The following is a 26020-nucleotide window of genomic DNA, read 5'->3' on the forward strand; positions in this document are numbered from 1 at the left end:
GCGCCAGAACACCGTTCAGCCTTCTGTCCTTCCACCTACTTGCAAAATCCATGTTTAAGCAACAGTGTGGGCACTTGGAGGGACAGACGGGACTACTTGCGTCCTTGGGTGTCATTTAAGTATGTGTTCCTTACTTCGTTGGTGTATAAAATGAGGTAACGACTTGGTGTCCTAGTTTATAAAAAGAAAATCGTCAACCCCAACTCACAGGTATCATAAAGCTGAATATCTGCCCTTCACATGGTAACACGGTAAAAGCTCAAGACCTGCCAGCTGCTTCCTTGTTGTTATTTCAACCAACAGCACAGCTGCCTAGCACTTCAGAAAGATAGAAGGAAAGAGCACTGGAATGTACTCTTTTTTTTTTTTAATATATTTTATTGATTTTTTACAGAGAGGAAGAGAGAGGGATAGAGAGTTAGAGACATCAATGAGAGAGAAACATCGATCAGCTGCCTCCTGCACACCCACTACTGGGGATGTGCCCACAACCAAGGTACATGCCCTTGACCGGAATCGAACCTGGGACCCTTGAGTCCGCAGGCCGATGCTCTATCCACTGAGCCAAACCGGTTTCGGCTGGAATGTACTCTTAAGGAAAGGAAGCAAGATACCTAACGGTGTACAGCACGCTCTCGTTTGTATGAAAAAGGGTGGATGAAGATACAGGTTTGCTTTATTCACCTTTGCACTTGCCACGGAAAGCTCCTAACAGTTACCTACATGTACGTAGAGGGAGAGACTGGTGGGTGGGGAGGGGTTAGTCTAGAAGAAACTTGATAGTGTATTGTATATACTTTTGAAAAATATGTGTTGGCCTGTATGTGTATATGAACATATATATGACATGTGAATATGTTTTTTAAATGTTTAATTAAAATACATACTTTTTTCTAAAAGACAAGAAACAAAATGGGGCAATGAGATGGCCTAGAAGCCGAGGTGGTAAGTGAGCTGGGAAATACCAGTCCTGTAAGGATAGGGCCAAGGGAGAAGAGGCCCAGCTCAGTGCCTCAGCATAAAAAATGACTCAGCAGAAGTTCTGAGGAACGACTCCACCTCAGGGAGCACTTTAACCCTTTGCACTCGCTTGCTTTTTTCTCGATTCCTTTATTCTAATGCTAACCGTGTCAAGTCACACTCGACATCTGAGTGCAAAAGGTTTTAAAAATCCCATGGGGGCTCTAACCGGTTTGGCTCAGTGGCTAGAGCATCGGCCTGTGGACTGAAAGGTCCCAGGTTCGATTCCGGTCAAGGGCATGTACCTTGGTTGTGGGCACATCCCCAGTAAGAGGTGTGCAGGAGGCAGCTGATTGATGTTTCTAACTCTCTATCCCTCTCCTTTCCTCTTTGTAAAATGTCAATAAAATATATCTTCTTACCTAATAAAAGAGAAACATGCAAATTAACCATCACTTGGCTACGCCCACAGCCAATCAGAGTGAGTATGCAAATTAACCCAACAAAGATGGAGGTTACTTTGCATATGCAGGCCCTGAGCAGAGTGAAGCCTGCTATGAGGGGAAGGGGGCGGAGGAGGGAGCTACAGGAGCGGTGCTCCAAACAGAAGCGAGTAGGTGCCGGCTGCTGGGCAGCCGGGGAGCAGGGACTTGCCGGCTCCCAGGCGGCTGGGAGTGAAGCCAGGGGAAGGAAGGCCTATTCTTGCACGAATATCGTGCAACGGGCCTCTAGTATTAAAATAAAAATAAAAATTCCATGGGGGCCTTTCCCTGCCTGAAAACTTCCACAGAATCCCCGTTAGTCTTCAGACAAAGCCTCAATGCTTTAGTTCTTTTTTCTTTTTTTTCCCCAATGCTTTAGTTCTGTATTACAGCTTCTCCACACTCTGACCCCAGTGTATCTTCCCCATTTTATCTCCCTCTTATCCCAGCACAAGCCCTTGGGTGAACCACACTCAAAACACCGTATACACAGACACACGACTGAGCCTCCAGCCACTTCAGGTGGCCTAGGCATCCTGTGAAGGGGAGAGGTTAGAGGGGATCAAATCTCAGTTTCTTCTGCCAGACAAGCCAGCACTGAAGTGCATCATGGGCTGGGCTGGGAGGAGGGTTCTGTGATTGGTCTGCCCAGAAGGAGGTCTTACTGTGTATTTGCTTCACACCATTCTTCCCCTGCCTTCAATGACCTCTTGACCACTCCAAACCCGTCTGACTTTGGGCTTCTTCATAAAACCTCCCAAACCACTATAACTCCATAGTGATTCCCTACCCTCTTAAATCCATACAATTCATTTGCCATCTAATTACAGCATGATAGTTTTGTGTTGTTTGGGGTTGCTATTTAATTTGTATTTTTTAACTTTATGTGAGTATGTCCTAAGCCCCAACTAGCTTGTAAGCTCATTGAAGACAGGATAAACTTTTTTTTTTTTGACCCCTCCAGATTTCCCAGGACAGTGCCACACACACAGCAGGTGATCAGTAAACATTTGTGGGACAAATCATGTGTACAAGTAACATCCCAAGTCAGTCTTGCTTACTGGGAAGTTTGCTGGTAAAGTAAGAGAGATCAGGAAGGAAAGGCAGCTTCAAGAATTGGACCTGGCACAAAGGACTCATATATATATATATATATATATATAGTCTCTTTTATTAAAAAATCTGGAGGGTCAACCACTTCAGTGTCTTGATTTTTAGCTTCTTTTCTCTGCTTCTAGATATCATGGAAATGGGTTTCCTTTCCTACCAGGGACTCCAGATTCTAGCAATTGCTGTCATGGTTAGGGACCAGGATCATTCATTTTCTTATCGAGCAGCTACTGTCGTAAATTTTTAAACTTCATCCATTTATCAGGATGGGCTTGGTCACCGGTTGGCTGGTATTTCCTCTTGCCATCTAAAGGACAGAGTGCTGCATTATCAACTGATGCCGTAGGTGCCAGAGTAAGATGTTTGCCACAAAGTTATTTTGGGAAATATGCTTCTGTGCCTTTTTTCAGAGTGTTGCAACAGCCAGGAGTTTTTCGCCTGTTGGGGCTTTACCTGACCTTAAAAACTGTCAAGGGCAGATGTAGTCCACTGTTCCAGAATATTTCCACTGGTCAGATTGCTCTTCCTTTCAGTGGCCACCTGGCTGAGTACCTTGACCTTCGTGAGGCAGCATCTTTACAGGATCTGCTGATCCTGCAATTGCCCTTCGGGTCATCAATTGCTGCTTTAGCAATAGCAAAGCCTACTGCCTTGATTTTTATTATTTCCAGTCTATGTTCCCCTTTGTAAAGGAATTATGCACATTTCAAATATTTTGACCAAATGTAGGGAGAAGGCTTTGAATTTTGCAGACCAACTGAAGACAAAAAAAAAAAATCAACAAAATCTAATATGAGCTAGGTATTTGATTTCAACATACATGTTCTGCTAATGACCCCTATGAATAAAATTCAATCGTGTATTTTGTACCATATTCTCAATTTTTAGTACCTCATTTTACCATCCCCTCTAACCACAGCCAGGATGCTAATCTCCTGGCTCTTCTTTTCCCAGTAGTTCAGGTTTTTATCCATCAAAATTTGCCTTCTTTACCTGATAGACTATTCGCAGGAAAGGACGATCTTAAGACCCAAGGCGATCTCGACCCCTTTTTGGGAACAGTAATGAGCTAAGAATTTGAAGCAGGTTCTGCAGCTGCATCGCCATGTGATTGGAATGAGTAATCGTTTTTCATTCTGTACGGCGTCTTTCTCCACCTACCGAATGGGAGACCGTGCCGTCTCTGCCTCCTGGTGAGACTATATTATGGCGCATCCAGAAAAATTCAGCAAGCACCTTGCAGAGTGGGCCTACCCCACACTGTGGTTTGCACGTTTCATTGGTGTCACAGGTGGAAACGCGTCGGACAAAAGACGAGGGCTCTGGAATTGATGGGGAAGAGATTCCACCTGATGAGAGCGAAAAGAAACGTCTATCGTTAAAACACAATCTGCCGACCCTAAAACATCCACACGAACACTCATTCGCAGGCCCCCCTCCCACTTCAGTCTCGGCGGTGGGCGGGGCTTGGCACTCGGCCACGCCCCTTTGCGGTTGCTTTCCTTCCCCGCCCCCCCAGGGGCGTGGCGTGAAGAACGCGAAGGGACAATCCTTGCGCCTGCGTCCTGCGTCGCTGGGCACCTCGACGCGGCCGCCGCCCGCCCCGCCGCCCGCCCGAGGGCCCTTTGTGCGCCTGCGCGCTCGCGCTCCCGCCCTCTCGCTGTGCCCGGCTGAGTCGGTCAGTCTGTCGGAGTCTGTCCTCGGAGCCGGAGGAGCGAGAGGATTTCGCAGAGCCCCCCCCGTCCTATTATTTTCTTCCCCCTCCCTCTCTCCCGCCCCACGTCTCGCTTCACCCCTCTCTCGCCCTTGCGCAGCCATGGCGGACCTGTCGGCGGCCACTCAGTCCCCGTCAGTCTCCTCGACGTCCTCCGGGGCCGAGCCCTCTGCGCCCGGCGGGGCCGGGAGCCCGGGAGCCTGCCCCGCCCTGGGGACGAAGAGCTGCGGCTCCTCCTGTGCGGGTGAGGCGCCGGGGGGCCCGTCCTCGGGAGCGGGGGTAGGGGGGCCTCGGGGGAGGCAGAGCGCCCTGCCTCCCGGCGGCGGCAGCCCCGGGACCGGCGTGTGGCCACGGGCTCCGGGGGAGGGAGCGCAGGTGGCGGGCGTGAGGACATAACGGGGTGTGAGGGAAACAGGCTGCGGGCGGGGAGCTGCTCTGAGAGGGGGCGTGGGCCGGGGCCGAGGCCGGGGCGGGGACCCCAGCTCGGGGAGCAGCCCGCCGCACCGGGGCGGCTGAGAGGAGGATGGAGGAGATGGAGAGGCCGGGGCCGGCGGGGCGTCGGCGGAACGAGGAGTGGCGGTTGTCGGGGTGGCGGTGGAAGGGTTGCACTGCAGGTTTGCAGCAGGTGTTGACATAATCAGACGTTCCTGGTGGTCATCCAAAAACATTTTTTTTTTTTTGGTTACTCGTGGGGGAGGACGAGGAAGGTTGGTGGACACAGTGGAGCCGATTTCTCTACCGTTTCCATCTGCCTTTGATTTTCTGTCGCTAGACCCCCTAAACGCCCGGATTCTCGGCGGCCCCGGGGCACAGGGAGGCGTGATGAGAGCGGCGCAGGGGAGAGCGGGGCGGGAGCGGCCGCCGGTCCAAGATGGATCCGAGGCTGCCTCTGCGGCGCAGCCTGCTCTTCCCGGGCGCGGGTGGGGGCGGGGCCGCGCCGGCAGCCGCTTCTGTTCTAGAAGGTAATACACGGAGTCGGGCCCAGCCTCCACGTATTTTGATGTCATGCTTTCTGTGGGCTGCTGTTGATGGCAGCATAACAAAAGGGGGTGTTTACCGCAGAAAAGGGGGAGGGGGAGGCATTCAGACAAAGCTGGTGGAACCCCCTTCTTCCCTCCGTGAAAGACGAGGAGGGATGCTGCGGGCCGCGTTTAGTTTCCATTGTGTACGCATCTGCCCGTTGGTGGGAGCTGGCTGGCAGGCTCCCCTAGGGCGGAGATCTGCAGTGCAGATGTCTTCTGGAGGAGGGAAAAGCGCACCCGAGCAGGTGGTAAAGGAACTCAGTCTTCGAAGGAGGGGGGAAAAAAAAATTATATATATATATATACATACATACATACACACACACACATATATATGTATATATATATGTATATATAATGTTACAGATAATGTTGCTATTTAGTTACTTAAAGGATTTTTGAGAGATTTAAAAATGCTTTCTTGTCTCCTTTGTCAGAATCTTGGGTTGATGGTTTTAAAAAACTCAACATTTCTGATCTCGGCTTTAGGTATATTCTCTACGTGTTTCTTGAACCGTGGATTTCCCACGTGAGAGCTTTGGTTCCCTGTTGGATTTTCCAGTGTGGTTCTGACCATTTCAGTAGAAGCAGTAGCAGCGGAAGCTCCTGCAAGGTCAATATCAGCTGTCCAGCTGAAGGAATGAGGCAGCAGATTTAGAACCCTTGTTTCCTTTACACCGTCAAGCATTTCGGCTCCTAATTTTTGTGTTCTGGGCAAAGGTCCAGGTGAACAGCAGCTTCCCTATGACTTAGCAACCTGATTAGCCAAAGCTAATCACTTGTCATTGCTTACTGTCTCCATCGCTGGTCCTTTGGTACATACCTTTTGATTTTTTCTTGATTTAAAATGTTCTGTTCACCTGAAAAATAAACTCGATCGATGCCCTATCTTAAATTCCTATCCATTGGAAATGTGTGTTGATATTGTCTGAAAGTCATTAATACAGTTTTGGTGGCCCCACTGTAAGATACTGTCATGCATAGTTACCATTTCATTGCAGAAGCTTTTCCCTGTTGCAGAATGTTTTCTCCATCTCTCAGAGGAAATGTCTCAGGCTTCTGCACCGTGAAAATAAGATGGGCTTCGTTATTCCAAAATGTAACTCATTTAAAACGAATACTAAGAAAAATCTTCCTGGATTGTTTAAAAATCTGCGTGTGTTGATGATGTCAACCTTCACGTTATTTCACCAAGCTCCTCTTGGTTTGAGAGACTTTCAAAAAATAAAAGAAGAGTAAATGGCCACTTGGTGTCCTTTAGGAAATCAATAAAAATACATTTTTTAAGTGGTGGTTGGGGGCAGGGAAAGGCAAGATGTTTCATAGATGGCTTGGCATGACATCTGTATGCTTAAATATTAGCTACAGCATTCTGTCCAGAACAAGTGTAGTTATGATACATTATGAAATGCCTATCAGTGGAAGCAAGAGTACAGGAGACAGCAAGAATGGTCATGTCAATATAGTTTACAAAATGCCTGTTTATTTGGAAGGTTTTTATTCCTCAGTAATAAAAGGTTTCTTATAATGCTGTTTTCTTTTAGGGTCAAATTCACAAGTAATTTAACCACTCTGATCAAACAAACCAGTTGGTATATATATTTAACAGGCATACCTTAACCTGAAATTGAAATCCAGAGCATCAGTGTTTTTATTATTTTAGAGATGGTCTGAAAACAAAATAAAACTAATATAATTGCTTTTATTGTATTCTGTGGTGAGAAAATGATATATTCTTCCTGATACAGGAGTCGCCTGTTTAATCCTATATGTTTAAAGAACTTGTAAATTAAGTTTTATATTGAAGGAACTGGTGACATGTCATTGAAGGGAAAGGGGAAGTTAAGATTTCCAGTTTTGTTTGAGCCAAGAGGTTGTTCTGTAGTAAGGCATTTATTTTTAGACTAACAATAATCCTAGAATTGATTAACTATGCATATTTTTATAAAGGGATAGAGAGTAGAAGTACTATTTTATTGTATTTTTTTAATTAGTTAATTTTTTAATATATCTTTATTGATTTCAGAGAGGAAGGGAGAGGGAGTCAGAAACATAAGTGATAAGAGAGAATCACTGATCAGCTGCCTCCTATCTGCCCCCTACTGGGGATAGAGCCCACAACCCAGGCATGTGCCTTTGACCGGAATCGGACCCGGGGACCCTTCAGTCTGCAGGCCAATGCTTTATCTACTGAGCCACACCAGCTAGGGCTAACTATGCATATTTATTGTGTGTACTTAGCTTATAGTTTGTGTTCAAACTTAGCTTATAATTTATTGCCTAAACCATACAGACTTGTGGCAAATATGTAAATTCCTTAGTAAAATTTTCTAAAGCCCTTTTAGGAAAGGTATGTTAAATAAGTTTATCCATAATTAGTATTGCTTGAGATTGCATCATTGAAGTCTCTTACTACATGTCTACATTTCTTTGACTTATGTAAGACATGTCTCTGTGATCTTGCAATTTCAGAGAGAATTCCTTTAAATACTGTACTATAAGATTTGTATTTTACATTATTTGGGCTGGGGAGTTGTCAGCAGGTAGCCCACTCTTGTGGTCTTTTAAAATTTCATATAAATATTCTTAATCTGTTTTCTCCCTATAAAAATTAACTCATTCCTTTTTTCTCCCTTAAGGACATCATCATAACCTAAACAAGAGGGGACATGTGAGCTTTTTGACATGTTTCTCATTTGCAGCTTGCCCTTGAGGGTATATTGAAGGGTAAACTAATACAAAGCTCTTTTTGTCCTGTTACTTGAAAGCATTTCAACAGTGAGCATTGTCTTCATTTTACATAGGAAGTAGAAATATTTAATTTTTATTTGTTATATCTTATATTTGTGTATTGCTTTATGGTTTACTAGTAAATTGTGCCCATATATTAACTTAATTCAACAAATATTCAAGCAAACATTAAAGCTCTTTGTTAGGTGCCTTGGGAGATAGGAAGGTAAATAAAACCCAGATAACCCCTCTAAAGGCTATATTCAATAGAAAGACTTGTGTAATGTTTATCTGTGAGTTAGTCAGGTAGTGATATAAACCTCATTTTACAGATGAGAAATCAGACACAAAGGTTGTGGCTGTGAAGTTGAGGGTAGGATAAAACTAAGGGATTGAGGGTCTAATTCAGTTCTCTTGCAAATATACACAATACCTCTCTTTAAAATTTGAAATGTGATAAAAAGTGCTTCTCTCACCCTCTTGAATTAAGTTGTCAGGTGTGTTTTTTTGTGCGTGTGTGTGTTTTACTTTTTCCCCCCATTTTTTTATTAAGGTATTACATGTGTACATATCTTCCCATTGCCCCCCCCCCCCCCCCCAAGTTATCAGTTTTAACTTTGAGTTAATTTCTGGTCCCATGGTTTCTAAGCCAGGTGCCTTTTTGCTCTGCTGTTCTACAGAAACTTTCCTCAGGTTTTCAGTTACTTTCCACATTGTTAAATCCAGCGGTCACTTCTCAGTCCTCATCTTAAATGCTCCTTCAACAGCTTTTGGTAAAGTTCATCACTCCCTCCTCTTTGAAATACCTTTTTCAATGTGTCCTCCATGTCTCTAACTAGCTGCTCCTCCTAGTCTCCTTTGCTAGCTGTTTTGTGGTGTGTTTGGTTTTTTTGTTGTTGTTATTTTGAGACATAAATTCACATAACATAAACACCATTTAAAAGTGGTTTTTAGTACATATACAAGGTTGTGCAACCATCATCACTGTCTTATTTGAAAGTTTTTATCACTCCAAAAGAAGTTCCATACCTATTAGCTGTCACTCTCCATTTGTCTCTTCCCCCATCCCTTGGCAAACACTAATCTTTGAGTCTAGATTTTCTTCTTATTGGGATTTTATAATGCTAATTCTTTATCTTCACATCTAAAATGTAGTCTTCTAGGACTCACTTCTTATAACTTTTTTTCTGCCTGCTTTCATTTGTCTCATTTATGACATCCATCTTGTGGTTTGAAGTACCATTGATGACTTCCAAATCTTACCTTCAGCCTCCACATCTCATAGGCATCTCAAGCTTACTATGTCTAAACTGAGCTCCTTATCTTTCCTTTTTAGTCTGTTTCTCTTGCAGCCTTTTCCATCTCAATAAATGGTGATTTTTATCTACCTTTTTTGCCCTAATGAGAAAGCTTGTGGTTAAGGACAGCCTGCGTGGGGAGGGGTGTGGGATGGGAATGGGGGGATGAGGACAAATATGTGATACCTTAATCAATAAAGAAATTTAAACAAACAAACAAAAAGCTTGGAGTCATTCTGGACTTTCTTTCCTTCATACAACTGTCAGCAAATCCTACAGATTCTACCTTCAAAATATGTCGTGTCTGGCCAGTTTTCTCAGCTTCCATTGCTACCACCCTGCGCTGTTACTGGATTATCGCAATGCCTCCTAACGTCTCCACACTTTCTCCCTTGCCTCTCTTCAGTCTAGTCTCAGCACAGCAGCTGGTGTAAATCTGTGAACATTTTAAGTCAGATCATGTCACTCAGGGCACATGCTCCATTGGCTTCCCATCATAGAGTGAATGCCCAAGTCCTTAGAGGGCCTATGTAGCCCTTATTATCTGGCCCCAACCTCTCCTCCTCGATCATCCAGCTTCAGTCACACTGATCTTGCTGTTCTTCACACCAAAAATACCCCTCTACTTCAGAGTCCTGTTTGCTGTTCTCTCTGCCTAGGTGCTCTTCTCCCATATAATCCTCCCGGATCTTCACTCTCCCTCGCCTTCTTTACGTCTTTGCCTGGCCAAATTATTTAAAGGGCACAAGAGGGGGAAAAACACAAACCACCCTATAGGCCTTCCCTGTTTTGTTTTTGTTATTACTTGTTATAATCTATCTTACTATATTTGACTTACTTTGTCTTCCGTACCAGAATATAAATTCCATCAGAGTGAAGATTTGTGCTGTTGTTTTCACTGTTCTATACCTAATGCCTTGAACAGGACCTGGCACAAAGCAGGCCTCTGGATATTTTTGAATGAGAGCAGAAGTTTTAACCATTTAAAAATTTTTTAAATTGATTTCAGAGAGGAAGGGAGCGGGAGAGAGATAGAAACTTCAATGATGAGAGAGAATCATCGATTGGTTGCCTCCTGCACTCCCCCTACGATCAAGCCTGCAACCCAGGCATGTGCTTTTACCAGGAATTGAACCACAACCTCCTGTTTCATAGGTTAATCCTCAACCACTGAGCCACACTGGTGGGGCCTGCACTTTGCTTTTTAATTTAATGTATTGAGATATATATCAGCATCTATACCTGAACCTCATTCTTTTTTACAACAGCAAGTATTACATAGTTTTCTATTGATGGTTATTTAGATTATTTCTAGTACTTACAACCAGTGCTCTTATGAATATCCTCATACACATGTCTTTGTACATATATGTACATATATCTGTAGGTTAAATTTCTGGTCATTAACGAACATGTGGGGGGTGGGAGGTACCTTTAAATTTTTGATACATGTTGCCAAATTTAAAGGAGTATAATTTTAAAAGATAAAGATTTCTCATGTAGTCCTATTTTCCCTGTGAATTGTGTTTTGTTTTTTAAGTATTCAGGGTCAACTTTGCATATTTGCCAGCTATGTATGTTTAAATGCTCATATTTTCATGACTGACTTCACAAAATGCAGTTTAAAATGGTTAAAAGCAAATATCTGTTAATAATCAGATACCTATTTTTCCTTTCCCACAAAGAGTTGCAGGGGAGCATCATCTTTCTTGAGGTTGCACTTGTTTAACAATGCTAGGAGTCCCTCTTTTCTTCCTAAGGAGGTGAGACTCTTTGATTCTCCCCTCTCCTCCCCAAAAAATGGATTAACTTTTAGAAATGCATCACAAAATGAAATAAGATTTTGCTGCCAGGTGAGTGAAAACAGTAATTAGAAATAAAGACTTGGGTTTTCTCTCTTGCTCAAACCCAATGAAGTTACGATGCTTGGCCAAAATAAAAGTTAAATTCCTTTGTGAGGTGGTCAAATTCTCACGCTGTATATTTTCTTTCAGATTCCTTTGTTTCTTCCTCTTCCTCTCAGCCTGTATCTCTATTTTCGACCTCACAAGGCAAGTCTGTCATTTTTTTATGTACATTAATAAAAGAAAAATGTTGAGAAAGAGGCTGTAACTGGGGATATATGGCACAATCTCTTAAAATAAAAACTAATTACAAGCCAGTTCTGTATACTATTTAGCAGTCTCCAATGGATTTTCTGTAAAGGTCAATAAAGTGGAATGAGGCTAGGTGGACCCTTGAACATAGCCTAAGCTTGCGTTCTGGTGTTGAGTATTTCTTAAAATTTAAAAACTCGCCATGGAATTTGGAACAGATAGAATTGTGGCTCAGAAAACAAGCCACCCCAGACTGCATTTAACTTACCGATTTGCAGTTATGTAACTGCTTTGGAGAGGTATTGGATTTGGGGTGGGGGGGACAAAAACAGTATAAAAGTGTGCTTCCATGAACTAGTGTACTGTCTCAGCTAGAGGTTTTTAGTGTGAACTTCTCTGAGATTTGTCCAAAGAGCTAGGCGAGTTCCAAACTGCCTAGAAACATTGAACAAGTCAGTTGACTTTTTGGCAAGTGAGGCTTGTTTTCCTACAGATTAAGCTGTGGCTTTTTTTTTTTTTTTTTTTTTAGATCTGCCAACCAATTAGGAAGGGAACCTGAGTGAGATGGCTGTAGGTTTGTGGAGGCAGTAGCACTGCTAGGAAAGCTGGAGGAGAGAGTGCTGTGTGCTTTGCTGATTTGCACTAATAATAAAGTGCTGTTTTGTTTGTGCTGTTGTACTTGACATCAAATATAGGTCAGTGGAAAACCCTTATTTTAAAAAAGGCAATTAAACTCACTAGATAGGTCTAAGAAAACCTTTGCAGTTTATTGTCCCCGCTGAATTCTCTAGATGCAAACTCTGGATGCTGGCGTGTTAGGAAGACTGACCTTAAAAGAATAAAAACATAATGAGGTAATATGAACCCCACAAATTTTTTTTCAGAGTTTAATCTGCTTCGTAAGAAACATGATAAATAATTTGTTGCTTTTAAGTGATAATTTGTTGCTTTTAAAGGCTGCTAACATTAGAGCCCAAACCCTTTATAATTTGCCTCACTGTTTTGGTATCTTGTGGGTCAAATTACATTAAAAAATAGATATTTTCTGAGTGTTAGAAAGTAACTGAAACCTACCAAGTGATTCTTGACATCTGGAACCCGACCAGAATGGTATATTTTTAAGGGTTTTTTCCCCCCTCGTTAGAAATTAAATAATTTAGGTAAATAGATACTATATTTATTCCACTGCAGAAAATAAACCAGTAAAAACACAATGTAAATAGAACAAATAATTGTATTTCTCTACTGTAAATATTTCAGATCTTTTAAAAGACATTCTTTGTAGTTATAACTTTCAGTCACTTTTTAATGTAGAAGCCATAGTTGATATCCTAAGTAGTATAACAGTGCAACCCAAGCACAGCATACCTAACGTATGGGATGGTGAGAAGATAACTGTCATAGATTTAAACCTTATTTTAATCCCTGTTAGAAAAAATTACACATCCAAGGAGTTACTTTGAAATCAATAAGCATGTCCTTGGATGAGGGTGTAGGGGAAAAAAGAGTTATTTTGACCAGTGCAGATTCAGGATAGTGCTGTTGCTAAAAGGGTATTGTACAAAGTCAGTTAAAAATGTCAGACCCCTGAAGGTGTTCCAGTCCAGCCTCTATTATGGCACTTTCCTTTGCAAAACACAGACACACGCGCGCACACATGTGCTCCTTGCTCGCATAATGGAAAAGTAACCCAGTTAGTACTCTACTCCATTGGCAGGCCTAAAGATCAGCCTGTTCAGTTGTTTGAGGTAACGCCTTGGCAAGTGACTAGTGTGCTGTCGGACAGCCAGGACTGGTGCTTCTAGTGCACCTTAATAAAAATAAGGGAAGCCTTATTTTGGTTAGAGTTCGTCCTGATAAGCCAAGGTTGAGGCTTCAATTCCTGGTCAGGGCACATACAAGAATCAACCAATGAATACATAAATAAGTGGAACAACAAAATTGATTTTTCTTACTCTCAAATCAATAAATAAAAATAAAATGTAAAAATAAGGGAAGAGGGACCCTTTTCCCCCTCCCCACGTGGGAGTCAGTTCTGTGGGAGTCTGTACTCATTTTCAATAAATCTCCACCTTTGCTATACAAAAATAAAAAATAAAAATAAAATAAGGGAAGAGTGGGCTAGAAGAGGTCAACAAGAAAAGGGGGAACATATGTAGTACTTTTAACAATAATGATTTTAAAAAATAATAAGGGAAGAGGAAGTTGATCGTGTACTTGATGAAAATTCCTGGAAGAATAGCTGAGACCCGTCCACCCAGTGAAGCCTCTCAGTAGCTGCTGCCACCAACAGGCACGTTGAGTCCGTCACTGGCACTAACCCAACTAGCATGTCTCTGGCTTCCCTATCCGGAGCCCAATGCCTTGGAGAATTGTGCCTCACCTTTATGTATATCTAAACCATATTAAGCAATATGTAGCAATAATTAAATGAGACATTTTCATATTTAAGAAGGACATTTTTAATCCTGAAATAAATACTTACCATTATTGGGCTTCAATGAGATGCATGGACCAAAAACTTATTAATTTGGACCATGTAAAGAAAGGCAGTTTAATATTTCAAAAAGAAATTATGTAATATTTATTAAGTTGTACTACTTTGAGGTATACCGCTACTTAAGCTAGCAGTTTACAGTTTTTGAAAGCTAATGAATAGATTTGTGATAAGAATGTAAGTGGAATAATCCTCCTGAGTAGGTCTTTTGCTTATTGATTCCTTTTTTCTCATTAAAGAATTACATTTCAGCCTAATCTCTGAGCATTTTAGAATAGGGGAGTACGTTTTGATAATGTTTTCCTGTTCTGTAAAATAAAGATATAAACAGATGTATAGATGTAGTATGTGGCTAATTTTTATTGAGCTTATACGATGTTCAGTACTTTATTTTATTTATTTATTGATTTTAGAGAGAGGAAGGGAGAGACAGACACACATTGATTTTGTTGTTCCACTTATTCATGCATTCATTGGTTGATTTTTATCTGTGCCATGACCAGGATCAAACCCAAAACCTTATTAGCGTATCAGGACGATGCTCTGACCAACTAAAATATCAGGCCAGGGTGCAGTACTTTATATGAATTATCTCATTTAATCTTCATAGCCAATTTTATGGAGTAAAGATAGTAGTTCTTTTACCAATTGAGGAAACTGGAGTTTAAAATGGTGAAATAACTTGTTCAAGGTCACACTGTAAGTGACAGACCTAGGATTCAAAGCCCATGCCCATAACCACTACCTAATGTAAAGATGATAAAGTATATTAGTTGTATTTTAGGGTTTACAGGTATTTTTAGAAATGTCATTTTGAGGTTAATGTTAAAATCGTAAGAGCAGAAGAAGCAGAAATTACTATTTTAACCATATTGCTTTTAGTTAGGCAATTTAGTATCATTTGAGGGATGTATTCCTTCCATCAGACACAAAACTGAAATTTGGTTTCTACTTTTGAAACTTTTGATGAAAGTTTAGGCTTATTATGATTTTATTTAGAAAACATTGGAAGAAAAGTAGGTAAAAATAAGATTGGAGAGGATTTTTTATCTACATGCAGAATTGGAAGTGCATTTGCAGTAATCAACATTCATATTCAATTTGAGTAACGCAGTAGGCATCTGGATAGGAAGTTATACACTGAACTTTGGGGCAAGCATTGAGGGGGAAATTTTGCCAGTTACAGCCTTTTTTTTTAACAAAAGCAAAACATTTTTCTTTGTACAAAAGAGACTTTTTGTTTAGGATCTAGCTTGGCTGCAAAGTGTCTGCTGGCTAACTTCCTATTTTGATGCTGCTGTGGCTGAAAGTTGCTGGTGTTGTTTTGCACGAAAATTTGTCTTTCTTGTTTTGTGAACATGAGAAAATTCAAGTGTAGGAAAACCTATACCTGAATATTCCAAGCCTCCCTTGTATGATATGCATATAGTATGTATGTTGAAAAGTAACTCAGTGGCTACTTAGAGGCTGGCAGTTTTTCTTCACTGATGTGTATGGTTTTTCCAAGTTACAGGTATCCTTTTAATTAAAAGTAATGAATGCCTAAGGAGAGGGGGAGTAACTAGTAACCAAATGGCAATTGTAACAGACTTCTAAGCTATTTATTCTTTTTAGGGAGAACTAAGGGACAGTTGGGGGAACAAGAAACAGTAAAGGGGACATATTTTGAATTGTAGAGTGAATGTATATGGTTTTCTTTAATTTGAATGATTTACTTGATGTTATAAAGCATTCACTTGGAAGTTTTTTCATAATGTCATTTTTAACTCCCACCTTGTTCTGTAAGATAAAATACTCTGGGCATAGAAGAGGAAAAATTCTTCAATTCTCATACTGTATTTTCTAGCTAAATGGCACTCTTCTTATTCCAAGCAAAATTTCAAGTTACTGTACTTTGCAATTAGTATCTATATATATACAAACCTAAGCAACCATTACAACCCAACGACCAGAATGACCCAGTCGACCAATCGCTATGACACGCACTGACCACCAGAGGGCAGACACTCAATGCAGGAGCTGCCCCCTGGTGGTCAGTGCACTCCCATAGCCAACTTTCTGTGGCCCCTCCCCCCGGCCGGCTGGCCAACCTCCCGCAGCCCCTCCGGCCAGCCCCCCCATCGGCGCCGATCTGGGGGGCTGGCCACCCAACCTCCTGGGGTCCCTCCCCCCAGCCAGCCAGCCCCCCCCATAGGCCTCCATCACTGACCAGGCCAAGGGACCCCACCTGTTCATGAATTCGTGCACCGGGCCTCTAGTATAGATATATTTAAAGCAGCACCAAGGACAACACCTGTCCCCTCCCCTACTAACCTGCAAGTTGTGCTCCTGGACAAAGATGACTGGTGAAGAGTGAGAGTGTCATCTGTGGGATTCTTACAGGACTGGAGTTCTGATATGCAGCTTGATCTTCCTGCTCTTTTAGAAGCTAACAAAATACAGTCAAGGTGTGGTTTTCAAACCAGGTTCATTATCTGGGAAACTTGTCATGCAGATTCCTGAGCTTTATCCTCCGCTGGAATCTCTGAGTCAGTAAGTCAGAGATTAAACCAATGAAGGACTAGTGCAGTACCAGTTGTTGCTCTCAGGTTTGAAAGGGACTGTAAAAAATGGTGTCAAAGGCTAGTTTTGTGCTAGGTTATTAAATTGTTCTGCTAGTCGGACATTGAACTAACATTTACTTTGACCTTGATAGTGATAAAGATCATTTGCTGAAACATTTTGTTCAAGAAACTGTTATCTTTCAACATTGGCTTACAATTTATTTATTTTAATATTGGGCTGCTTTAAATGTCTTTATCCACATAGAACCTAGCAGTTCTTGGAATGTCATAGGTATTTGGTTTGTACTAACTGATTTAGAAGTTGCATCACCCAAAATTTGATATAGATGAAAGCTCTTTAAATTCCTTTTTTTAATTTGTGAATGGTAGGAAGGAAAGTGTCCAAAGCCCGGAATGAGGATTTTCTGTACTATATACCAGGTGAAGGTGGTTATGATTTGACAATATGTCTTTTTCTCTCCCCTAATAAAAAGGCAGCTGGGCCCTAACCAGTTTGGCTCAGTGGAAAAAGCATCGGCCTGCGGACCGAAGGGTCCCAGGTTCGATTCCGGTCAAGAGCATGTACCTTGGTTGTGGGCAAATCCCCAGTAGGGGGTGTGCAGGAGGCAGTTGATCAATGTTTCTCTCTCATTGATGTTTCTAACTCTCTATCCCTCTCCCTTCCTCTCTGTAAAAAATCAATTAAATATATATATATATATATATTAAAGGCAGCTGGTCTGGAGTCTCTATGTCAGGAGATTTTTTTTTAGAATGTGGTGTTTGGGGACATTTATTGAGAATTTGATAAGTCTCAAATACTGTTCTAAGCACTTCACTTGTATTGACTCATTTAATCCTGACAGCAGTTCTTGAGTTAGGTGCTTTAAATATCCCCCCTTTTTAGATAAGATTAAGCAATTTTCCAAGGCCACATGATTAGTGTGATAAAGGATCTTGCATTTTTGGCCTGGGAGTGGTCTAGAAATTTAGACTATGACTGCCAACTTAATTTCCTAGTCTTATTTCAGAAATGGAGACTTATAAGAACTTAGAGTTTAAGAAGATAAGAGTAACCAAGGAGCTCAGTACTGGGACATTTTGGGGACATTCTATGATCATTATAGAGTTATGACATTTTTATCTCTTACCATATGTTGATTCCCTTCTAGTAGATGTGTAACCCTTATTTGTTAATAGAGTAGTGCCATATTTTTAAGTGATTAGCATTTTTGAAGATGAATGTGCACATTAAATCTCATTATAGCAAATAACTAGAATAAATTCATGATGGAATTTTTTGACAAAAATTTGTTCTGGGTAATGTTGAAAGTCTCTTGTATTACATGTGAAGGGCTATCTTTTGAAAGAGGAAAGGGTATGGACATTTTCTGAGATGTAAGATAACCCGGAGTTATTTCATCAGGCAGTTTCACAATGTATAGTGTTAAAAATTAACAATTTTCAAACTCCCTAGAGTTTTCTGCCATTTTATCAGGACAGACTTGGACAACACCAGTGACTTACTATGTGCCATACTGACTAATTGGAAGAGTCTTTGCTTGTGGTAGCTGTTCTAAAAGGCTTATTGCATTCCGGCCTTCATTCTATTTTAATGTTTTCATTTCTTAATAAACTCTTTAATTCCAGCCCATTTTTCCCATCGTCTTGGCACAACTCAGGTCTGTCCAAGTTTGTTAGGGTTTTAACTAGCCAAGGAAATGTTTTTTCATATTATAGAATCTTTGGTAAAATGCTTGCAATCGCCCTGGCCGGTTTGATTCAGTGGATAGAGCATCGGCCTATGGACTGAAGGGTCGCAGATTTGATTCTGGTCAGGTCAAAGGGAAGTACCTCAATTGAAGGCTCAGCCCCTGTCAGGGTTCATGCAGGATGCAAACAATTGATGTGTCTTGATTTCCTCTCTCTGTCTCTCTCCCTCCCTCCCTTCCACTCTCTCTAAAAAGTTAAGGGTTGTTTTTTTAAAATATATTCTCATTGATTTCAGAGAGGAAGAGAGAGGGAGAAACAGAAACATCAATGATGAGAGAAAATCATTGATCGGCTGCTTCCTGCACGCACCTGACCCTTCAGTCCACAGGCCAATGCTCTATCCACCAAGCCAACCCAGCTAGTAAAAAGTTAGATCAACAACCACCACAACAGAAATGCTTGCAGTCTGTCAGGCAATCATGGCATTCAGTATAGGACTTGTTGGTTGGTATTGTGAGAGTAAGATTTCTGACCTAATCTAACTTTATTTCAGATTATTATATACTTCACTCAAAACTTTTGGAGTATTAAGAATTCAAGAAAGATAGGAGAGAAGCAAGGCTTGGGAAACTGACAAATTTGTGTCCTGTTGAATTTGTGTCATGGTGAATGCTTCTACCATGCTTGCCATCCCTCCACCCCTGGCAAAACGTGTATTCTTTGATTAGCAATCAATATAAATTGCTTTCTTTTTCATTTCATCAAGGCTACCACCAAATCATCCTCATTTTACTTACTGGTTTTGCTTATTGTTTGTCTCCTGCTCAGTATTGTAAGCTCCACAAAGACAAATATATTTTCTGTTTTGTTCAACTGTTTTTAACCTAGTTTCTAAAACAGTGTCTGGTACATGATAGGCACTCAAATTTTTGTTGAGTTATTACTAATTCATTTTGCTCACTTTGGCCTGTAAGATAACAGGTCTGAATCATCTGAAATCTCAATCTCTATAGAACAGATAGGCTGAGCATTCTCTGACGTGGAGTCAGCTTCATACACCTCAGAGTTGTATTCCTGTTTGAAGGGAGGGGTTCCAGTTTTACCTTCATCCAGATTTGGTACATTGAATGTTTCCTGACAGAAACAGTAACTAGTAAATTCAATAACAATACATGGCTCATATTGTGGAATATTTCTGACTTAAATGTAGCCTGTAGTTTTTTAACTTTAAGGGTTTTGAACCTCTTAACCTATAATGCTGAGTTCTTTTATATCCTTAATCCAGTCTTGCTGAATATCATACTTTATAATGATAGATGTGACCATGTTTATTTACTACATTAAAACTAAATTTGAGGGATGGGAATGGGGGGATGAGGACAAATATGTGATACCTTAATCAATAAAGAAATTTAAAAAAAAATAAAACTATAAAAATAAAAAATAAAAATAAAATGGAAAAAAAAACTAAATTTGAATTGCAGCTTATTTCAGATATTTTCTGTACCACCACACTTTTCTTTAAAATACTCTATTTATATATGTGTATATATATACACGTGTATATATATGTACATATATGTACTTTTTTTTTTCCTGGAGAGAGAGAGAGTGAGTTAGAAACATCAATGATGAGAGATGCCCTATACTGGGGATCAAACCCACAACCTGCACGTGAGCCCTGCCCGGGAATTGAACTGTGACCTCCTGGTTCGTAGGTCGATGCTCAACCATTGAGCCACTGAGTCATAGAATAGTATGCCTGTACCCAGATTACAGTCATACTATTCTAAAGGCCCAATTCCTATTACATCAAATTTCAGTGATGTCTTGAAATAGAGGAATGTTACCTGGCATTTGGGAACACTTTTATAATAGTGGAATTTATTCATTGCAGTAAGATATTCTTATTTATTTTTGAGTTTATAAAATTATCCTACATAATAAAGAGCTAATATGCTAATTAGACCAGAAGGCAGACCCACCTTCCTGAACGACCAGTGGGCGGGGCCGAGGCAGCCGGGCCCCAAGGGCTGAGTCCCTCGCATGAATTTTGTGCATCGGGCCTCTAGTTTTGAATAAAATAATAATTTTTCTTTTGTCTAATTATTTAGCTTCTCACATGAAAAAGAATATAAGCTGAATAAGGGTAATCCCAAAGGTTTTCCTCTTTCACATCTTCCCAATTACTCACACTCAAGGCTTTGCTACCCTGAGTCTATTTAGGTCTCACCTGTTCAACCTGAACCTTTGATTCATTCATATGGAATGACTTAAGACCTATTTTGTTCCAACTCTAAAGACCCAACAACGTGGAAGAATGCACCAAGACAACCCCTGCCCTTGGAACAGTTGTTTCATCTTTTCCCCAGTAGAAACTTGCTAGGTTGGGCAGTTGGGAAGCAGTGTGCTAAATCAATGGCTACAGGGGTATTAATAACTGGTAAGCCTTAATGTATACTTTTTAGAATGACATTTTCTGTCTTAAAAGGATTTCTGGAGTTATCTCTTAAGAGATCAATTTGCATAGTTCAGTTTTAGTTGAATTGGCAAATTGGTGCTAGGATTTTTGAGCAGGCAAGCTTTTTCAGTACCTTTAGCTTAAAATGTTGAGGCCATCTGTACATGGGACCAGTCTTCCCAGTGGATAGAACAGAATAATTCTAGTCTGATTTTTAGGCTCAGGGGATTCACTGTATCTCCTAAAAATCAAAAAGAACTCTGGTCACTGTCTGTTCTTCTCAGATTCTCAGACTGTAGCAGTGGATTTATAGAAGCAGTGTCTTCTGAATTGTTCAGTTTACAGATGAGAGTATATCAGTACTTAATAACATCAAGTTATTTTGTATGGATTGCGTTATTTCTGTTAAAATAGCTCTACCAAAACAAAGGAGGGTAACTTTCCCAGGTGTCCCAGTCTCATCTCTTCTTTATGCTTTCCCTTTACAATGGAAAAAGCACACTGAAAAGTATTGGTCATGAATTTTTTTTTTTTTGTCATTTGCAATTTGCAGCATGATGTGGCGTTTGTTTCACCATTGGCAATTTTATGCATGTTTTATAGGATAACTGTTGGCATTGTTTTTGTTAAATATTTGTGTGTGTATATATACATCCTGTGTGTATATATGTATTTAAAAAAAAATAAAACGCATGCTGCTTGGCCTGACTAGCTAATGTGTAATTGTACTTGGTAAACAATTCTTTTCTTTCGAATTTCAATCATAGAGGGATTGAGCTCTCTCTGCTCTGATGAGCCACCTTCAGAAATTAGGACTTCCTCCTTTTTTGCATCTTCTGAAATGTATAACACTGACCTTACAATACTCCATGGAGAGCAAAGCAGAGAGTTAGGCAGCCAGCCTGTTTTAGCCAAAGAAGGAAAAGGAAAAGGCTGCGTGGCTCTTCTAGATGTGGAAACGATGGGAAAGCCTCAGGGGACCAGTGAAGACGGAGCCAGCTCCCCAGTTTCTGTTGCAGAAGGAGGTCACTGTAACCATCCTTCCATTCCAGCCAGTTTCCCAGATCGTCCTGCTTTTCTCTCAAAGAAAGTTGTTCAGATGGAAGAGCAAATAAATAAAGATCAAGACTCCAAGAACCCAAATGAGATACCAAGTAGGGACGACAAAACTGCCTTGGATGCTGGTGACAAGTTCATTTTGCTAACTGCCCAGAAACCACCCACTGAGCAGTCTAAGGCAGAAGGCGTTTGTACATACTCCTTGTCCCCAGGCAAAGTTTCAGGAGGTGGTGTTACTGAAAAGGATTCCCCTGAATCACCGTTTGAAGTAATTATTGACAAAGCAGCATTTGACAAAGAATTTAAAGATGCATATAAGGAGAGCGCAAATGATTTTGGTAGTTGGGCAATGCACACTGATAGAGAATCATCTGCAGACATTTCAGAGTCTAATGACAAAGTATTTCCACTAAGAACTAGAGAGGCAGGGTGTTACCCAACCTCTGCATTGCTCACCAGACAGTTTTCACACACAACTGCAGCATTGGAAGAGGTGTCCAGATGTGTGAGTGACATGCATCACTTCACTAATGAGATACTGACTTGGGACTTGGTTCCCCAAGTGAAACAGCAGAGTGAGAAATCTGACTACATCACAAAAACTACAGGGCTTGACAGGAGTGAATATAATTCAAAAATTCCAGTTATAAATCTTAAAACTAACACTCATCAGAAAACATCTGTATGTTCTATTAATGGGAACACTCCCATCAGTAAATCAACAAGTGACGGGGCAGAATCATCTCTCTCACAAGAAAATGCTGTCATTAGAAAATCTATACCAGACTGTCTCAATTCCATAACAGATGTCACTAGTAAAGGTGTACGAGGCAATGTGCAGAAACAAGATGACACACTTTCAGAGTTACCTGTGTCTCCGTTTGAGAAATGTGTCTCTCGGGGTTCTGGAGTGGCCACAGTGAAAGTGCTTTTACCTGAAGGCCACCTGAAAGGCGAAATGAACTGGCAGAGCTGTCTGTTGGGGGAAGGGACAGAGGCTGATAGTTCCGGTGAGTCTGATGACACAGTAATAGAAGACATCACAGCCGATGTTTCATTTGAAAGCAACATTCAGACTGAAAAACCTGTCTCCACTTCAAGTGCTATTGTAAAAGCAGATGAAAGAGAAGTCAAAAAAATTCTCCATTATAATAGGGAAACCAAAACATCTGAAAACTTTGAAGGGTCAGTCAGTGACTCTGAGCCAAAAGTTCAGCCTGATTTTCTTAAAAGGAGTCCAGCCGGTATGGTGGCATGTTCCCCAGTACATGATATGATTGTCATGTCAGGAGATGTGAAGCAGTCAGATAGAATGAGTGAAATTACTCCTGCTGAAAAGGTGGTTCTAACCGAGGACCCAAAACTTCCTTCAGCAGCATCTTCAAATAATTTCAATGAGACAGAATTCTCACTAAATGTAACAGCCTCTGCCTATTTGGAGTCATTACATGAAAAAAATATTACATATATAGATGATTCTTCCCCAGAGGACCTGATAGCAGCCTTTACAGAAACCAGGGAGAAAGGAATAGTAGATAAAGATGAAGGAAATGTATTTGAAGCAACAGAAGAGAAGACTACGGATTTCAGAACAACTTTTCCTGTAGAAGTCTTGCATGAAAGCGAGTCAGGTGGTTCTGAAATTAAAGACCTAAAAAGCAAATACTCTGAACAAAACAAAGAAACAAGTGGAAGGGAGCTTTTGGATGTTTTCCCCACCCACGGTACTTCAGTAGCATCTCTCGACTTGGAACAGGAACAGCTCACAATCAAAGCCCTGAAAGAACTGAGTGAAAGGCAGGTGGAGAAGTTACAAGATAGAATAGAATCTCCTTCTGAAGAAATACTCAAGCAGACTTTCACATTTGCTCCAGAATATTCTCAGCTACAGAGATCGCACGATGTCCTAGAACACACCGATGTCAAGACTGGATCTGACCTTGGGATTTCTGAAAAGCCCACTGTTATCAAAGAAACTACTAGTATAGATTTTATTTCCAGCCTTAACAAGACTGAACTGGTAAACAAGCATGTCCTAGCAAGACTTCTGACAGACTTCTCAGGTAACCGTCTCTATTTGAAATACTGCATGTGGTTAATTCTGCTATGATTACTTTATCAGAGTGCCGTTTTTCTTAGTCTCTGATTTATATCACCAGATTATGGCTAGGATAAAAACACACTGTAAACTTGGGAGAGGAAGGGTTGTTTTTTTGTGTGTGTTTTTTAATGTTTATTAATATAAAATATTTCCCAAAGCAGACCAATTATTAAGGTTAATATTCTAAAAAAAAATTTTTTTATTCCAGTTTTTCTATGTTCTCCTTTCCTTATTGGTTGACCCTAGGGTGAACACTGCTTTTAAGAATCTCTTGCTCAGCAGGCATGGCTGGTGGTTGAAGGTCAACCTATGAACCAGGAGGTCATGGTTCGATTCCCAGTCAGGGCACATGCCTGGGTTAGGGGCTCAATCCCCAGTGTGGGGCGTGCAGGAGGCAGCCGATCAATGATTCTCTCTCATCATTGATGTCTATCTCTCTCTCCCTCCCTTCCTCTCTGAAATCAATAGAAATATACTAAATACATATATAGTATTTTAAAAAAGAATCTCTTTATACCCAGCCAGTGTGGCTCAGTGGTTGAGCATAGACGTATGAACGAGGTGTTCACAGTTCGGTTCCTGGTCAGAGCACATGCCTGGGTTGCTAGTTTGATCCCCAGTGGGAGGCATGCAGGAGGTAGCCTATCAATGATTCTCATCATTAATGCTTCTATCTATCCCTCACCCTCTCCCTCTCTGAAATCAGTACAAAAATATATTTTTTTAAAAGGATATCTTTAGGCTCTTATTTACTTACAAAGCTTATTTAAATCTCCATAATAATAACACAACTTAGCACTTGAGTTTTTTGCTATGGGACTTGTGCAATCTATTTGGCAATCAAAGATAAAAGAATTCCTGCTGGGATAGACAGTAAATGAAACTTTTAATTAATTTGATCTTATACCATAGAGATTTTATGCTCTGAAAGTAGGTAACCTGTATAGTAGTAGTATTTTGTGAGTAATACTTAAGACAGCTACGTATTCTTCTACTTTGGACCTTACTTAATATTGTTCAGGCCAAACTCATTATATGGTACTAGAAGCCTTTCCCCTAATCGTCTGTTTATTTAAATGATTACTTTTCTAGCACTTGACCTTCAGTTAAAATGCTGTCTTTTCTGGAGTCTTGGAAAGTGTAAGAAAAAAAGGATATTTAAGGCCCTCCAAAAGGGACCATCAACCTCTAATCTGATACCAAGTTCTGTACTTCCTTTTTTCAAATGAAATCATAGAGAGTTATCTAAAACAAAAATGAGATTTTTGTTAGTATAAACTTACGTGTGATTATACCACTTTTTTTCTGTAAGGTTTGTTATGCACGGAGTGGGAGGGGGCTCAGACCTTAGCAGCTGGTTTCCCCTTCTCACAGCCAGAACACTGCTCGGCTCCTCCTACTGGGCTGCCCTTCGCGAGGAGCAAATCACACAACTCTTGGACCTTGTCCCTCACCAGCTTGCACTACTTTGGTGTGCTCGGTGAGGTGCCCATGTTCCTGGCTGTGCCTCGGCTTCCTGATGTTCTTGGTCACTTTGTGGCCCTTGTTGAGGGCCCATGGCCATGGGGTACCACAGAGCCATGGCTGCTGTGGCAGAAGGGCACCATTTACCTTTTATAAAGGCATTTCTTTCCTAAAGACCATGGGCAGACAACTGGATCTTCCTAAATTTTAATCCTTGCCCAGTTGGTGTGGCTAAGCGGTTGAGTGTCCACCCAGGAACCGAGAAGTTACTGGTTCTACCCCAGTAGGGGGTGTGCAGGGGGCAGCCAATTTATGTTTCTCTGTCATCGATGTTTCTATCCCTCTCCCTTCCTCTCTCTCTAAAAAAATCAATAAAAACATACTTCTTTTTTTTTTTTCTGATCAAGCCTCGACATTTTATTTATTTATTTTTTCCTGATCAAGCTTCAAAATTTTATTTTATTTTTTTCTGATCAAGCCTCGAAATTTTATTTTATTTTATTTTTTTCTGATCAAGCCTCGAAATTTTTTTTTTTCTGATCAAGCCTCGAAATTTTATTATTTTTTTTTCTGATCAAGCCTCGAAATTTTATTTATTTTTTTTTCTGATCAAGCCTCGAAATTTTATTTTATTTTCTGATCAAGCCTCAAAATTTTATTTTATTTTTTCTGATCAAGCCTCGAAATTTTTTTTTTTCTGATCAAGCCTCGAAATTTTTTTTTATTTTTATTTTTTTTCTGAAAAACATACTTCTTAAAATAAATTTTAT

The 26020-nt window shown here is 40.7% G+C and overlaps 1 protein-coding gene across 3 annotated transcripts in view; it reads left to right on the plus strand.

The window, feature by feature from the left end:
* The first annotated feature begins 4116 nt into the window (after nt 1-4116).
* The window catches only part of RTN3 (reticulon 3), a 41496-nt gene continuing 19592 nt past the window's right edge, over nt 4117-26020 (plus strand). The window contains exons 1-2 of one of the 3 annotated variants that reach the window (XM_079788244.1): nt 4117-4510; nt 21394-23748. In XM_079788244.1, the coding sequence (XP_079644370.1) occupies nt 4369-4510; nt 21394-23748 (2497 nt within the window). In that variant the 5' untranslated portion in view covers nt 4117-4368. The remainder of the gene's footprint in view (nt 4511-21393; nt 23749-26020) is intronic. The other 2 variants (XM_079788245.1, XM_079788243.1) reach the window with 2 other exon arrangements.

The sequence above is a fragment of the Cnephaeus nilssonii genome, assembly GCF_951640355.1.
Source record: "Cnephaeus nilssonii genome assembly, chromosome: 13".
Taxonomy (NCBI): Eukaryota; Metazoa; Chordata; class Mammalia; order Chiroptera; family Vespertilionidae; genus Cnephaeus; species Cnephaeus nilssonii.